This window comes from Rattus norvegicus, chromosome 2 (assembly GCF_036323735.1).
Source record: "Rattus norvegicus strain BN/NHsdMcwi chromosome 2, GRCr8, whole genome shotgun sequence".
In the NCBI taxonomy this organism is placed as follows: Eukaryota; Metazoa; Chordata; class Mammalia; order Rodentia; family Muridae; genus Rattus; species Rattus norvegicus.
In genome coordinates, this window is record NC_086020.1 from 221,922,940 (window position 1) to 221,940,785 (window position 17,846).

The following is a 17,846-nucleotide window of genomic DNA, read 5'->3' on the forward strand; positions in this document are numbered from 1 at the left end:
AAACATGGTACATTTTACCAATAAAACATTTAATTATATGCTCCAAAATGTTGATTTAAATATTAATTAACATTTCACTGTACTGGGTAAAGAAATGATTACTCAAAATGCTTTTGAAATAAATTTCCAAGGTTTTTTTGAAACAGAAACATGTTAGTGTAGCACCACCTAGTGGTGCATAGAGGGAACTGTTACGACCCCATCACTAGAAAAAAGGGGGACCTTGCTCTATTACAGCTGCATCTGTCCACCTAACATAAGGTTTTAAGAGATGTTCTGATAGTCAAACAAACTGTATTAATATTGAATCAGGCCTTTAACGCTGATATCTTTGGGTCATCTTTCCTTTTCAGAGCTTAAAGCACAGCCAGCCTTTCGCTGCATATCACTGGTCCACACTGGTCCTTTGCCATTGCATTTGAGTACCTCACAGCTTATAAACAGTTTGATCTATTTTTTTAAAGAATCTCTTCATAGCTTTTTAAAATTTTATTTATTATATATAAGTGCACTGCAGCTGTCTTCTGACACACCAGAAAAGGGCATCGGATCCCATTACAGATGGTTGTGAGCCACTATGTGGTTGCTGGGAAGAACAGTCAGTGCTCTTAACCACTGAGCCATCTCTCCAGTGCCCCAGTTTGATCAACTGATGACTGAATGCCAGCTCTGGAGGACAGAGCCTTTGTTCATCTTCATTCTGTGTTCAAAGGCCTCTGAATAAACGAACAAATCTTTATTAATGAGCTGCTAATGCTCACCCATAAAACTGGAAGGCATAGGAGACTCAACCAAGGGACAAATCTTACTGTAAACTTACAAATTCTACAATTAGAATGAACAGCTGTGAAAGAAGTTAAGGCCATGGCAAGTCAGACCTGGCCAGGAAAACTATACCATCAGACTGGTCTAGGTATGTGTCCATAACATGTTGTTACTGATCGCCCATGAGTCTGATGAAAGCATGTGTTGTGCTTGGGTTATGGAACTGTGGAACCACTTCCTTAGGAAGCACCCTAATGCTCTATATGAGGGGGCACAGTAAAGAAATTGCTGGCGTGACCACTCCATGGTATGGTTAAAGTTTTGACTGTGAATAAGAGAAACATCCAGACGCATCTGGAGGGATCCAGAGCAGAGAGAAAATGGAACAGACTGGAAACGGTCAGGGCTGGGGCAGCCACACAGTGGGAAGGAATAGTGGGACAAGAAAGAGAATAGACAGAGACAGAGAAGAGAGTGAGAAGAGGGTGGGGAGCAGGACACTAGGTGGGGTGGGGTTGGGGGTGGGGCTTTGGAATGTGGAACAAGTACTTGAATAGGGACAGAGGGAACCTGGAGATGGGCATTGGCTTGGATATGCAGCAACAGGTATGTCTATGGAGGCATATGCAGTAAGAGGTAAGAGAAGTGGCTCCTTTGGGCAGATGGGAACAGGTTTCACAACTTCCTGAGGAATGCTGGCTTTTATCTAACTGCCAGAAACCCTCCTCCAGTCCAGGTTGAGTCTGCCCACTTGATTGGGAGAAGCTGACACCTAACAATATAGTTGAAGATCTTGGTTGTGCCCGAGGAACAACACAAGAAAGAACTTATTACAGATCAAACAGTTAATTCAGTTAGGTTGACTCTGGTGGCACCCACCTTTGATCCCAGCACTCAGAAAGCAGAAGCAAAACCCTCTTAAGAGTTCGAGAGCAGCCTGGTAGTCTACATAGCAAATTCCAGGCCAGACAGGGCTAGTGAGATCCTGTCTCAGAAACAAAACAGTAACAAATGCACACTCTCCAATGTTAACTGGAAGAGTCATTTATTTCTGCTCCTTTCAAACACCACGTTGTCCAGGAAACAAGTCCCCCATGTGCATCTGAAGTGGCAGAGTAGCCCACACGCCGTTTCAAGGCAAAGCACCGCTGCAGAACTGGCCAGTCGTCCAAATTATCTCAGCTCTCATGATATACTTCTCGATTTGCATTAATTTCTGAAAATCAGAAATATCATGTCCAAAAACTATGATGGGTTTATAAAAAAATAATCATTGTATTCAATACCAAAGTTTTAGGAGGAGTATATTTTCTTTAAGAAATAAAAAACTAAGAAAAAATGCCATTTAACACAGCTGGTACACTGGGATAGGTCATCAGGAAAAATACTGTAGTGCACTTGTCTCTGACACCACGACTTCCAGCCTAGCTGTGCTGTGCTTGCTAGGGTGTCACTCACTCCATGCAATGGTTACGCCACTCTCCAATCTTTTCCACATTGCACAGGGAGTGGTTCAGCCTTTACAACTTAATTAACAGGAGCAAAGCCGGGATCCACTGATTTCTTCTCAAAAGGTACTAGCCCATCAGGTAGCCCCTGCAGAAACAGAAGTCATAAACACAAAAGGTGACCAGGAGCAACCATTCAAACGTGCCTGCCTACTATGAATCTGACGACAACCCCAATGTCACTGCTGTCCCTCATCATCACCCTTGGTTCATGCTAAAACATAACTAGGCTTTTGGTCCTCCTCCTCCCTCTCAAAACATCACAAAACGATATGCAAACTAACATACAACTAGACACAAAGAGATAGAAACGTGAAGAATATAAAGCTAAAGTTAACAGAATCAATCTTTGGGCTCTCAAAATTATAACAAAAATCAAACCTTTTTATGGAAACTTCTTGGATTCCAAAGCCCCTCATCATACTAAAGGTGGCACTGAGAAAGCCAGGATATCACGCCTGGTGCTGAGCCTGAGTGCCCTCCATCCCCCAACCGCAAAGATAGCTGCTTCTGTTGGCTGTATCCAGAGAGCAATTGCAGACGTCGGCTGTGCCCATGGGTCACGCTGAAGTCCCGCTGTCTCCACTGAAGGTGTAGCAGGTCCAAACCCTCCCCTCCCTTCTACAATGAGCACCTCACATCTAATACCAAGGAGGGATGTGCAGGATGAGAACCCAGCTCCGACAAACGCTGTACTACTCCCCACACTGCCAAATGACCGAGTGCACCTGTGCTCACTGAGGCCCCCAGAGGGTCCCCTCTGATGTGGCACCCTTACTAATCACTGGGGTAGTCTGGGCAACTTCATTCAGCTTTCTCAACTATAAAATGGAGTTACTCCATGAGGCCTGAGGATTCTCTCAGAATGTTTTTATACAGCATGTTACTCCTGGTAACAGGCTGGTAGTATCTAGTGTGTCAAGCTTTTTCACCTGTGAAGTAGGAATTAGATTTCACCAAGACTTACAATGGCACCCATCCGACACTTAGTGGTTTCATTTTCCTCCTTTCCAGCTTCCAGACCCCTGATGACTCTAAATCAATGCGTAGCCAATGCAACCTGCCCACACTTCACTCTGCTCCTGCAAGCGTCCACCCAGACAATCTGTTGAGAACCTTCACTTTCCTCACGCTGCCCTCCCTCACATGCTGAGACTAACAAAAGAGCCCTGAGTATGTACATACACTAACTTAGAAGACTTTACAGACATTCACTGTCATAAGGTCTGATACATTCAAACAAAAGCAGAACAAGGAAGCAATTTCACTGCACAGAGCAGGCTCCAGATGGTTATCAGCAAGCGCTGACATCAGGACCACACAAGGCATGACACCTGCTTACACTAGTGGGGCTCTTCAGAGACAGGTTCCTGTCGTCTCTGTGTGATGTGAATAGGCACTTCAAAGCCCCACCTGATGACAGTTAAACTTTGTGCTATTCCTATAAACCCTAAGTAACACTGGGATGTGAAGGGGGCTGGAAAGGAGCGGTGGCCTCAGCTGTTAAGAGTGGTGACTGCTCTCCTAGAGGGCCTGGGGGTCAATCCCAGAACCTACATGGTGGCTTACAACCACCATGGATCTCCAGTTTCAGAGAATCCATAGCCTGTCTCTGGCCTTCACAGGCACTAGGCACACAAATAAACTGAATTAGAAAACCAACCTATATACAGAAACCATGAAGTACAGGTTTCCTCTGCAGGCACTCCCGACAATCACTCGGTCCCTTCTACACAGAAGCTGGCCGAGTTAGCACTGCTAGGAGTCTCTAGCAAGTGCCATGATTACATGGAACCCTAGCAATAGTCCTAGGAGGGTACTGGGCTTGGGTGTGGCTCAGTGCAGAGCGTCTGCCTAGAGAGAGGTTTTGGACTCCAGCCCCAGCACTGTCAATAAGACGACAGAAACACGTGTGAAATAAAGTAAAAGATTCCTCACTTTACATTTTAAAAAAGCATGTGTGTGTCATGTGTGTGTGCACGTATGTGAGTGTACGCCATGGTGAGAGGAAACTGAGAGGAGTGAACTATCTCCGTCTACCAAGGGAGTTTGGAGGACAGAGCCCAGTTCATCACACGGAGGGGAGCCTTTACCTGCTGAGCCATGCTGCCAGCCCTATTCTCATGTTATAGCTAAGAGTCCGAGACTGTACGGGGCCATTCAGTGGTCCAGAACACTAGACCAGGAAGGAGCAGTAGCAGCGTTAAGCAGTCTCTCCATGCCTGCCCCATCTCCTTCTCCAGTGTCCTACAAACAACCCCAGCTCACTTTTAGAAGCAGTCATAGTTTATTAATCTCTTTTTGACATTGTGATCAAATTCCAACTTGAAATAGAACTTTAAGAGTATTCCCAGGGCTGGGGATTTAGCTCAGTGGTAGAGCGCTTACCTAGGAAGCGCAAGGCCCTGGGTTCGGTCCCCAGCTCCGAAAAAAAAGAACCAAAAAAAAAAAAAAAAAAGAGTATTCCCAACAGGGGCTGGAGAGATGGCTCAGTGGTTACAAACACTGACTGCTCTTCCAGAGGTCCTGAGTTCAAATCCCAGCAACCACATGGTGGCTCACAACCATCTGTAATGGGATCCATGCCCTCTTCTGGTGTGTCTGAAGACAGCTACAGTGTACTTATATATAATAAATGAATCAATCTTTAAAAAAAAAAAAAAAAAAAAAGAGTGTTTCCAACAACAAAACACATTATACTTCATGGCCCATAAAACACTTTCCCCCTTATAGAGACCTGCCAGTCTCTAGAGTAGTATACTGTTAACTTTACTGAGTAGATCTGGTATCTGAAACAAGTTCACAGAACCAATCCGAAGTCTGAGAGCACCCGGAGGCTAATTCTCCAGCCACTTCCTCTCCTACACATTACTGCCAGCAGCTATGCAAATACCTTGTGTCACTTGTGTCTCACTTGCAAAGCCTGAACACTAGACTATCCACATGCAGACCACCTACAGGCCCTCAAACACCCAAACGCTGGCTGCAGACCCATCAAGCTCTCTTTGTCCAGGACTAACTGCAAGGCAATCTGAGGTGGGGGAGGAAGAGGTAGAGAATGTGGTTTGTACATACAAAGTGCCACCGAGTCGCGCCAATATTCCTCAGCATGTGGCCTGTAGGTGTGTGTCACTGTATTCTGTATATATGCACAATTACTGTCTCAAATACAATAAAACTTATGAAAAGATTATCTATTTTCTCAAAATACAGAATAACCTGCCAAGCCCCAGAGAGAGAGGAAAAGCATAAAACAGGTGGCACTGATCACCAGGAAAAGTGTGAGTGACACTGAAGCACAAAGAGGACCTAAGAGTGGCATTCTGTATAAAGGCTCCAAGGCAAATTTATACTGCCTGCTCACACTGCCCTGCTCGGCCACACGCTCCACCATCGTGGACGTTTAACTCTCTGGACCCCTAAGCCAGTCATGGTTCATCACAGCACAGACAGGAACTAGTAAGGATGCTTGATATAAATCATATTACTGTCAATCTGTGTGTTTGGCTTGCCAGATGTAAAATCACAATATATAAAAAATTCTATCACCTTGAAATTAAGCCAGAACTACTTGTTTCTTTAGCAAACATTTCTGAATTTCAAATTAACAAACTCAATTGGAATTACATATTTCTACAAATCAATTTATCTTTCTCCTAAATACACTTAAAATTTTCTGAATTCCAATAATCTTTTTCTAAAAGATTTATTTATTCATTATATATAAGTACACTGTCGCTGTCTTCAGACACACCAGAAGAGGGCATCGATCTCTTTACAGATGGTTGTGAGCCACCATGTGGTTGCTGGGAATTGAACTCAGGACCTCTGGAAGAGCAGTCAGTGTTTGTAACCACTGAGCCATCTCTCCAGCCCCCTGAATTCCAATAATTTTCTGGCTCCCAGTCGTTTTTATGGGATTTGTGTGTGTGACTGAGTGGGTCTCTGATTCTTGTGCTTCTTTGGGGCTCATTTTCTTCTGTTGGTTTTTACAACCTCAGTGTAATGGTTTTTATCTTATTATACTTTATTTTACTTTAATATTATCTCTTCGAAGTCTGTTCTTTTCTAATGAAGACAGAAAGGGAGGGACTCCAGATAGAAGGGGAGATAGGGAGCAGCTGGGAGGGATAGAGGGCGGGAAATTGTTATCAGGACAGATTATGTGAGAAAATAATCTTTTTTCAATAAAAAGGAGAAAAAATCTTTAAATAATATTAAATTAAACATGCAATCCAATGCCAACAGGAGCCTGACATAGCTGTCTCCTGAGAGGCTCTGGAAGAGTCTGACAAATACAGAGCCAACCACTGGACTGAGAACAGGGTCCCCAATGCAGGAGTTAGAGAAAGGACTGAGGTAACTGAGGGGGTTTGCAACCCCACAGGAAGAACAACAATAGCAACCAACCAGACCCCCCAGAGCTCCCAGGGACTAACCACCAACCAAAGAGTGTACATGGACAGACCCATGGTTCCAGCTGTATATGTAGCAGAGGGTGGCCTTGTTGGCATCAATGGGAGGAGAAGCCCTTGTTCTTGTGAAGGCTCGATGCCCCAGTGTAGGGGAATGCCAGGGCAGGGAGGTGAGAGAGAATGGGTAGATGGGTGGGGGAAATACCCTCATGGAGGCAGGGGGTAGAGGAATGGGATAGGGGGTTTCCGGAGGGGAAACCAAGTAAGGGGATAACATTTGAAATGTAAATAAAGAAAATATCCAATAAAAGAAAAGAAAAAAGAAAGAAAACCATGCAATCCAGACAACCAAAGAACACAAAGGCGCTGGACCAAGGCACCGTATACATTTGTAGCAGATGTGCAGCTTGATCTGCATGTGGGTCCTCTAACACTCGGAGCAGAGGCTGTCTCTGACTCAGCTGCTGCCATTGGATTCCCTTCCCCTAACTGAACTACCTAATTGAATCTCAATGGGAAAGGATGCATTTAAGATGGGGTAGTACCCTAGGGGGGCTCCCCTTCTCTGAGAAGGGAAGAGGATAATAGGGGGAGGAATTTATGAGTGGGACTGGGAGGAGGGCAGGGGAATAGGGATGTTAGATAGATGGATAGATGGATAGATAGATAGGTAGGTAGGTAGGTAGGTAGGTAGGTAGGTAGATAGATAGATAGATAGATAGATAGATAGATAGATAGATAGATAGATAGGAAAAAAACACAATCCAAGATAGATAGATAGATAGATAGATAGATAGATAGATAGATAGATAGGAAGGAAAAAAACACAATCCAAGCCAGATCCATGCCTTCGATCCAGCACTCAGAAGGCAGAGGAAGGTAGATCCCTGTGAGTTCAAGGTCAGCCTGGTCTACAGAGCAAGTTCCAGGACAAACGGGGATACACAGAGAAACTCTATCTGAAAAACAAAACAAACACAACAAAACAAAACAAAACACAATCCTTTTTCCTATCGTATAGGACAGTAGTTGTTTCCTGTCTAAGCTTTTTGAGTTTTCTTCATGCAGGCGGAAATCAGCATCCAGATATGTTTGTTATTTCTTCCTTCCTTCGTCTGCTAAGTGTGTGGCACCTATATACGTATGTTTGCGTATGCGTGTGGCAGTGCTGGCCAGCTGGTGAGCTCCAGCGATGCCTGTCCCTGCCTCCCTAGCCGCAGAGCCAGACACGCATTTTCATCCAGCTTTCGCATGGCGACTGGGGATATGAGCTCGGCCCTCGTGCCCGTGTAGCAACTGTTGAGCCATCTCGATAACTGAGGTTTCTTTACCTTCTATATTTGCATATATAAGAAGATACCTTAGGGATGGGTATCATAAATAAACGTTCATTTACAGGAGCCGGGCACACAGCAGTGGTGGAATACCTGCCCGTCCTGACTCTTCTTATGTCAACCTGACACAGACTAAAGGAAGTCATCTGAGAGGAGGGAACCTCAACTGAAAAAGATGCCTCCATAAGCTCGGCCGGGAGGCCAGACTGTAGGGAATTTTCTTAATCAGTGATGATGTGCGAGGGTCCAGCCTATTGTGGATGTGACCATCCCTGGGCTGGTGGTCTTCGGTTCTGTAGAAAAGAAAGCTGAGTAAGCCAGGAGGGACTAGCAGAGCTCCTCCATGGCCTCTGCATCAGTTCCTGCCTCCAGGTTCCTGCATGGTTTGAGTTTCTAGCTTGGTCCCTCAGTGGACCCTTTCCTCCTTGTTTTTGGTCAAGATGTTTTCTCAAATCCTTAGTAACTCTAAGACAGTGCCTAACACGCACAATGGCTCTGAGTTTTCCAGCAGCAAAACTCCAACCACAACGAACCAAAGGAACCCTGTGTGTTTTATGTGTCCTGCCCATGTACCCAAAGGGTACTTTCATATACTGTTTTTATCAGTCTGTACATGAAACTAAGTTCTGCTCAGTAGCATTTCCCACTGGCATCATGCTAGCTGACAGACTGTTTAGCTTCTAAGTTAGGAATAAGCAGCTTACACCAATAATGAAAGAGCAAGAGCAGCTGTGGCTTGAAAACTCCCTACTCTCATTAGTATCTGGAATCTGTACAGTAACCGAGAGGCCATTACAGAAAAAGGAGTTCCCTCCAAACAGAGGAGAAGGCAACAGAACTAAACTCTCATGAACACGCATGGGGAGAAAGCCAGAAAGGCCTACTGCTCTCAGCTTTGTTCAAACTGTAGTTATAACCTGAGGCAAGTCACAAATTTCTTTAGATCTTGGATATTTTTCACATTTAAATGATTGTTAAATTAAATCTATGAATTTATGCTGTCCAGTAATATTATACCAATTTATAATAAAAGTTAAATTGCTTATTATACAAAGTATTTTACTTACGGCAATTTCATTCTCATGAATACTCTAGCCATGAAGAAACTCAGTAGAACACAGACGAAGCCAATGAAAAGAAGAAGAAACCTATTGAGTTTTGGTATATTTGGTGCGTTGGATCGGTCCAGGATTATGAAACCTAAGCCTCCCATTGTGAAGAGAAAGCTAGACGCAAGTCCTTCCATAATATACTGTCCGTTTACTCTGAAAAAGAAAACCACAGCAAAGCAAATGAATGTTACCAGAAAATTAATGTTTTTTCCCTTTAGGCTGAAATCGTTGTTTCTGCTTTATGTTAAACAGTTTGTGCTGACATTTTACTCTTACCCTTTCAACTACTGATTATGCCTTTAGATATTCATCTTTTCATTCATTCAACAGATATTTACTGAGAGGTCTATGACACAGAAAGCATAGGTTCTAGGTATATGGCAATGAACAAAACAGGTAAAAACCTGTCTTGACCGGAGTTATAGTTCACTGGCAGAACTTTCCCAGCACAAACGCACTCAAGGTTTAGCCCAAGCACCACAAAAATTAAAACAATAAAACCTGGTCATCATGTAACTTACTTTAAAAAGGAGTTTTAAAGCATCAACTAACAAAGCTGTCTAGAAAAATCAATACACATGTTAGGTTTTTTTTTTTTTTTTTTTTTTTTTTTTCCGGAGCTGGGGACAGAACCCAGGGCCTTGCGCTTCCTAGGTAAGCGCTCTACCACTGAGCTAAATCCCCAGCCCCGCATGTTAGTTATTTTAAAAGTTGAACATCTTGGGCTGGAGAGATGTAGTTGAGAGCACTGACTGCTCTTCCAAGGTCTTGAGTTCAATACCCAGCAACCACATGGTGGCTCACAACCATCTGTAATGGGATCCGATGCCCTCTTCTGGTGTGTCTGAAGACAGTGGCAGTGTACTCATATACATAAAATAAATAAATCTTTAAGAAAAAGAAAGTTGAGCATCTTGCCAAGCATGGTGGCATATGCCTTTAATCCCAGCACTCAGGTCTACAGAGTGAGCTTCAAGATACCCAGGGCTACATAGTGACATCCTGTCTATTCATAAATAAATTCTATCAGCTGCAAAGAAATTTAAACTGTGTTTCTTGAAGCCATAATAACTAATAGATTTCTCATTTCAAAGTGAAGTATTTTTAAAGCATGCATTCTTAACTAAGGCCCCATGACCTCAACATTTTCAGCAATCTGCAAATCCTACCATGTAAAGTTGTGTACGTTTATATCTGATTTTCCTTTTTTAAAAAATTGTATTAGTTTTTATCGTTTCATGTATATTTGTATGTGTTTGGGGGGGGAGGGTGTACACATGCATCACATGCATGTGGAAGGCCTGGGGACTGAACTCAGGCTTTCGAGATTGGCATCGTGTGCCTTTCCCTACTGAGCCATCTCAACAACCCTATCTGATTTTTTTAGGAATATAGTATGTTGAATTCTTAGAGAAAGCAAATTACTATCAAAGAGATGGTTATCAACAGCTATTAATAAAAAAGGTATATAATATGTTTCATCAACTAATTGATTTCATTGAAAACATATCTGCACTTAGCCCTAGAACCCTGGACAACATGACTGGATCTGCTCTGTCTCTACTCCCAGTAGCACAAGGACATTGGCATTGCACCATGAGCTTCCAGGAGGATTTAACGACACAATGCATGTAAAAGCACTTAAAAAGATTTTTGTATTTTGGAAAGTATGTCAATGGCCTTAATTGAATTGTGAATTCTGCTAAGCTATTTAAATCTGCTCCTCCAATAAAATGCATTCCATTTTTTTGCTGTAAAAAAAATTAAATTTTAAAAAAGAAAACATAAATGATACCATATTCAAAATTCAACAGTGCAAGAAAAGACAGCATGGAGCCATCAAGATGGCTCACAAGGGAAGGCACTTGATGCCATGCCTGAAGACCTGAGCTCAATCCCCACACTCCACATGGTAGAAGGTAAGAACGGACTCTGACCTATGGTACGGTGTACACATACACACACCCACACCCACTAAATTTAATTTATAAAATGTTAAAGAAATGAAAAAGATGCTTTGAAAAGTTTCCCTAAGATCTTATTTGTCAGTTTAATTCCCCCCAGGGAACCACAATAACTTTCCCCAGGAACAGTCTACATCTATAATAATATAAATACAAATATACCTTGCTAGTCTACAGTCTACATACAAAGTAATAATCAAACCATGTTAGAATGTGTTTCCTTGATGAAATGGAATTCATAAGGTCTTGAATTGTTTATTTAATAGTAAAGTAACATTCAGGGGTTCATAATCTTTTTTGGTAAAGTGTCCATATAGCTATCATAAAGGGTCATTCTTTGCCTACACACAAAACCCAGAGTTGCTCTCCAGGACCTAAATAACCAAATACCTTGGGCCTGTAGACACATGGTTTATGTCACTTACTCAGCTCAGCTGAAGAACAGCTATAATTAATCAATTAGGCACTCCAGTGATGCAATCAATTAGTGTCTGGTATTTATATGGTAATATAAATAGATTTGCTAAGTACAATAAAATGTTACCAAGAATGACTGAATTGCTGACCCCAGAAGAGTCAGTCATTTTGATTTTAAACCAACCTTTAGGTTGGTGATATACCAATCACTAAGATATACCTTACTACCAAATAAATCAATAATACAATTCTACTTCTGTTATGTTCTTACCTTATTTTATGACAAGAATGCCACATTTTAAAACAAATGCTTCTAAAGCAGATAAGTCCCACAGCATTTTTATCATACTTCATTTCGTTGCCTTAACATCCCTATGTGGCCCAGATGCCTAAAACCAGAGACCCTCCTGCTGGAGTCAGTCACGTGCCACCCACCTCACTCTGCTTCTAGCTTTGAATAATCAGGCATGCGTGCCGACAACCTTCTTTCCCATCACCAAGTTGTACAGAACGGTATCTTTTACCTGTAAGCCAAGAAAGCTACTGGTCTCTGATGCCCATGTTCATCCGTCATTGAGCCAACACTTGGAGGTTCAACGATAACATCATAGATTATTCCTAATGGGAGACAATAGCACATACGAGATTTCTCAGTCTGAAAAGAGCATCTCCAGTTTTAATCGTCTCTAATTACACTTAAAGGGGCTCATCTATACATAAAGAAGGCTGCTTTGACTGCATTGTTATAATCAAAGATGATCCAGCTAATCTTATTTTTGGTGTGGTGGTTTCAATAGTTATGACCCCCACAGATTCATATGTTAAAATGTTTGGCCATAGGAAGTGGTGTTATTAGGAGGTGTGCTTATTGGAGGAGGTGTGGCCTTGTCAGAGGAAGTGTGTCACTGTGGAGGTGGGTTTTGAGGCCTTAAATGATCAAGTGTAAAACACACAGAGTCATCTGCTGCCTGCTGATCAAGATGTAGAATTTTCAGCTCCTCCAGCACCGTGGCTGCCTGCACACTACCATGCTTCTTACCATAATGATAATGGACTGAATCTTTGAAACTATAAGCCAGCTCCTATTAAATGTTTTCTTTTATAAGAGTTGCCTTAGTCATGATATCTCTTCAGAGCAATGTTTTGAATGACATCTAAATAATGTCTCAAAGAGGTGCCAGGTATACAAAAAGAAACTTAGTAACACAGGCTAATACTATAGAACAGCAGTTCTCAACCTGTGGGTCACACACTCCCACAGGGGTCACATATCAGATATTCTGCATATCAGAGATTTACATTACAATTCATATCAGCAGCAAACTTACAACTATGATGTAGCAATGAAATAATGTTATGTCTGGGGTCAGCACAGCACGAGGAGGTGTATTAAGGAGTCGCAGCATTAGGAAGGTGGAGAAGCACTGCTCTAAAAGGACTCCACAACAAGGGAGAGTTCTACTTAGCACACAAATAAAGCCACATATCCATAAATTCATTTTGAATTCAAATTGAGAGAGACCTGAGGAAATGTTCTTGCTTTCTTTTTGGTTGGTTGAGAGGGGTTCTCATAGCCTGGCATAGAACTCACTTTACAATCCAGGATGCCTCAAAGTTACAGTAGCCTTCCTGCCTCAGCCTTCTGAGTACTGGGATGATCCACTTACTCAGCAATGATCATTAATGTCCAGGAACACTTCCAATTTCCACTGTGCAGATCCAATCTCTTACCTTGCCTTTCCTTTTTCTAAGTCAGGGTTTCTCTGTGTAGCCCTGGCTGTCCTAGAACTCTGGCTGGTTCAAGACCAGACTGGCTTCAAACTCTGCCTCCAGAGTGCTGGGATTAAAGGCTACCACCGGCCTGGCTCCCACTATTAAACAGCCTCAACTCCACCTTTTCTTATTCAATAGCAGGCCTGTCCCAGCCAGACCAAAGAATCGCAGGATCCCTTCCCTTCCCCCTGCCAAATGTGCAAAGCCTGGCACCTGCATTCACTCACCCCTCTCCCAGTTACACATGGAGTCCCTCCCCTCACTCTAGTTCCAATTTCCTTCTCACAAACTTCATTCTTTGGGTAACTCTTTTCAGTCCTGCCTTTTCAAGCTCTTTCTTTATATCAACCATTCCTTCCTTCCCTCCCTCCCTCCTTCTTTCCCTCCCTCCCTCCTCCCTTCCCTCCCTCCCTCCTTCCCTCCCTCTCTCCTTCCCTCATTTAGACCCTCCTAACACTTTTCTGCTTTTCTTAAACACACAGTCTTGGAAAGAATTAAACAAGCCCTACATCTATCCTGGCTTCTGCCACCTCCACAGTGCTAAGGCTGCCCAGGACCTACAATTTGCCAAAGTCAAAGGCTTCTCTCCTCACTGTCTTTCCAGAAACGCCTGCTCTAGTTTACAACCTCAATTCTCAAAAGCAAACCAAACAAACTAAACAGACAAAAGACTAATTAGAACCACTGCAACCCACCCTAGAATTATAACCTAAATCTTTTCTTAAATTGCAGACTGTAAGGGGTTTGACATAACTAACTGGGGATTTTCAAAATGCTACTAGTAAAAGGTTCATGAGCTTGCACGCTGGGAAATTAACTCGAGTTTCACGTGTGCAGTTGGAGACTTGACTACAGCCTGACAAAGCACATGCCCTTTACACTGAGTGTGCTCCACACTATGCAATGCCTGGAACTTCTGAGCTCAGCCTCCAGATGACTGTGTAGTATTAATTATGGCTGCTGTCACTATACATTACTATACACGCAATCTGCTCTCCTAAAAGCATGATGTCAAGTACCAAATTAGTACTGTTGGACTGTGTTGTGTATTAGTTTTTTAAATTGCCGTCTGAGTTTCTTTAAAAACTGTTAAATGAATTTTAGCTGCAAATTAGGGCAAATTTTCCAACAATTTCTGAGATGGTCCTGAACATATTTCCTATTCCACAATACATATATATGGAGAAGCAATGCTCTCAGTATTTGTAATTATAAACCCAAAATATCAGACTCTGAAGAACACTGAGGCTGCTTAGCAAATACTTGGCTAAGACAACATTCTTCATGGAAAATACATTGGCATAGCCATCTCATTAGTACGTGGATTCACTTTCAGCTTTAAGAAATAGCACCACCAAGGCTGGAGAGATAGCTCAGATGTTAAGAGCACTGACTGCTCTTACAGAGATCCTGAGTTCAATTCCCAGCAACCACATGGTGGCTCACAACCATATGATGAGCTATAGTTTCCCCTTCTGAGTGGTAGACATACATGCATACATACATGGATACATAATTTTTAAAAACCTACACAATTATGTATCTACCAAATTATTGTTGTAAAGTAAGTTTACTAGTTACTACCAGTAAAAGTTTGACATTATACCTATTTTATATGCCTATTTACCCAAGGCTGTACAAAACTCTGTCAGGAAAAGTTGGGTCACATAGGAGGGAAAATGCCAGAAGCCCCGATCTAGGGAAACAATACACCTCACTGGTCTCCTGGTCCCACGTTTGTCCATATTTTTCTTTACTAGTATGACCCTTCTAACCATTCAAACTCAGACTATCATGTCATTACTTCAGCAATGTCATTTCTCTTCTATGTAACAGAAAGCAATTAGGTGGCATTTAGCGTGTCTCCGCTATATTCTATGGAGGGCAGAGTAATTACATTTTCTTTGCTGTTATCCCAGCACTGAGTTAACAGAAAGTCAGTAATGCTTGTCACTCTCAGCAACACTGCTTAGGCATACAGGTATACTCAGTTTTTAGAAGACTGCCCATTGGAGAAGCCAAACAGTAAATGTACAAAATGTGTCCTTCCATTTTGAAATAGGTTGAAGCAGAGAATTCCCCTCCAACCCCCCCCCTTTTTTTTTAATTTTTTAAAATTTTTATTGGATATTTTTAAATTTACATTTCAAATGTTATTCCCTTTCCTGGTTTCCCGGACATAAGTCCCCATCCCATACCCTTCCCCTTCTTCTATAAGGGTGTTCCCTCCCTAACCACCTCCCCCCTACCTGCCCCACCCCACCACATTCCCCTACACTGGCGGGGTCCAGCCTTAGCAGGACCCAGACTTAGCAGGACCAAGAGCTTCTCCTTCCATTGGTGCCCAACAAGGCCATCCTCTGCTACATATGCAGCTGGAGTCATGGGTCAGTCCATGTATAGTCTTTGGGTAGTGGTTTAGTTCCTGGGAGCTCTAGTTGGTTGGCATTGTTGTTCTTATGGGGTTGCAAGCCCCTTCAGCTCTTTCAATCCTTTATCTAATTCCTCCAACAGGGTTCCCCCGTTCTCAGTTCAGTGGTTTGCTGCTACCATTCGCCTCTGTATTTGACATGCTCTGGCTGTGTCTCTCAGGAGACATCTATATCCGGTTCCTGTCAGCATGCACTTCTTAGCTTCATCAATCTTATCTAGTTTTGGTGGCTGTATATCCATAGACTGTGTACCTATGTGGGACAGGCTCTGAATGGCCGTTCCTTCAGTCTCTGCTCTAAATTCCGCCAACCCCATTTTAAAAACACCAAAATTGTGGCCCAATGCAAAGCTGGGGCTTCTCGAAAAAACTGTCTCCAAAGGAAGCAAAAGTCAAGAAACAGGCCGGTAGGAATGAACATTAAGTTTCTAAAGCCAAGTGCATTAAGTTCCATATTCACTGCTTAATGTGCTGAGCAAAAGTTAATGCTAACGCCACAACAGGTAATGTCTTTTTTTCTTAAACCACAACAAATGCTTAAAGTGGCATTTAGCATTTCCGTTAATGTAAGCTACATAGAATGTCAACTCTACAGTTAAACACCGTCTTCTACCGCTTCGAATATGCCAAGTAGTCTAAGAAAACATTTAAGCAATAGCAATGTCTACACACACTCCCTAAAAAAGTTGAACTACTCTTGCTAACCTAAGATCTTTCTAATTTTCTGAATTAAGTACACTACTTCCTAAATTCCAAAAGCACAATCCTTAAGAAATCCTGGAACTGGCGTTCCAAAGGGTGCTCTCTAAAGACCGACTGCCAACTCACCAATAGACAAGGCCACACCCCTTTGCATTTTCCACATAAGGGATTCGGTGACAGATATCCGAAAAGCGCTGCTTTCCTTGTATTTTCTGAGTCCCATCTTCTCCCCCGCCCCTCCCCAAAACACCAACTTTTTGCAATCCTTAATTCCAGTCTCACGTATTTCTCAAACACCGTGGTTTCGGTAAGTTCCTTTCTAATTCCTGTGATTTGACATAAAGCAACCCAAGCCCCTGGAGTCTGAGCTAACAGACTCAATGGTTGTCAAATCTCTTCCAAGATTCCAGGGACCACAAGACTAGTTTAAGAGTTCCACACCCTCTCGACCAACCACAGAAATACAGTGATTCGAAAATGGTATTCCCAAGACCCCGGTCAAACAATGTATAGCAAGTAATAAGAATTAGCTGGGCTTGACAAGTATATTCAACTCGGCTCACGAAGGAGAGGGCGGGCAAAGAGGAGACCATTTCTCTCCAGGGAAAGGCGTGAACCGAGCTCCGCTCTGCCCGCAGACGGGCTCAGCGGCCACGCGCCTCCGGAGCGAGCAGCCTGCGCGCCCACCGGACCCATCACGGCCGAGTTACCTCCGGTAATAAGAAAGTAAGATACCACCACCAGGGCGTACACCGTCATAGCCGACGGCATGTGCACCCAGGGCGGTTTCTTCAGCTTCAAGTTGGGGCATTCGAGCACTAAAAACGGGACTCGGTACAGAGTCTCCATGTCCCCAGCCGTAGGACCAGCCTTCTGGCCTCCAGCCTCCCGCGCCGCCCGGAAACACGCCCGCCTTCCCTAGCTATTGCGCATGCGTGAGCCGAGGACCACAGGTCCGTAGAAGTCAGAAGTAGACAAGCTATCCACTGTAGAAGGACAGAAAGAAAATACATTAACCTGTTAGTGGATATATTTTTAAACTATATAATAATGAGCATTCTTAAGATTGAGTGTGGATTAGAACTTTTTTCTTGCTGAGAGATAATTGTATATTATGTATCTTCCAGGACCTGCAAGGCGTCCTACGTGGCCAAGCCAGAGAAGCGGAGAGATTTGCATCCTCACTGCCCCGCCCACTTGCTGACGCAACGCACTTGGGGCTGATTGGCTGCTGGAAATTCTTAAGTTCACAGGGCTGAAGGATGAATGAAAGTTATGTGCTCCTTTTTAATATTGGAGGTTTTCCCTCGGGTCTTGAAAAGGCTCTAATTCGCTGAACTTTTTCTGCATGCTGTATAGCGATGCTAATGGTCAATAATTGCCAAAGTAATATAATCTCCATTAAAAAAAAATGTCCATAACAGA

The 17,846-nt window shown here is 43.0% G+C and overlaps 1 protein-coding gene across 1 annotated transcript; it reads right to left on the reverse strand.

Annotated features, from left to right (window-relative positions):
- Nucleotides 1–1,787: 1,787 nt before the first annotated feature.
- Nucleotides 1,788–17,314, reverse strand: Ostc (oligosaccharyltransferase complex non-catalytic subunit). Its single transcript, NM_001108566.1, is given in 4 exon segments — nt 1,788–2,361; nt 9,090–9,287; nt 12,040–12,133; nt 17,132–17,314. Coding segments are annotated over 4 exon segments (450 nt in total). The 5' UTR covers nt 17,271–17,314; the 3' UTR covers nt 1,788–2,342.
- Between the last annotated feature and the right edge of the window lie 532 nt (nt 17,315–17,846).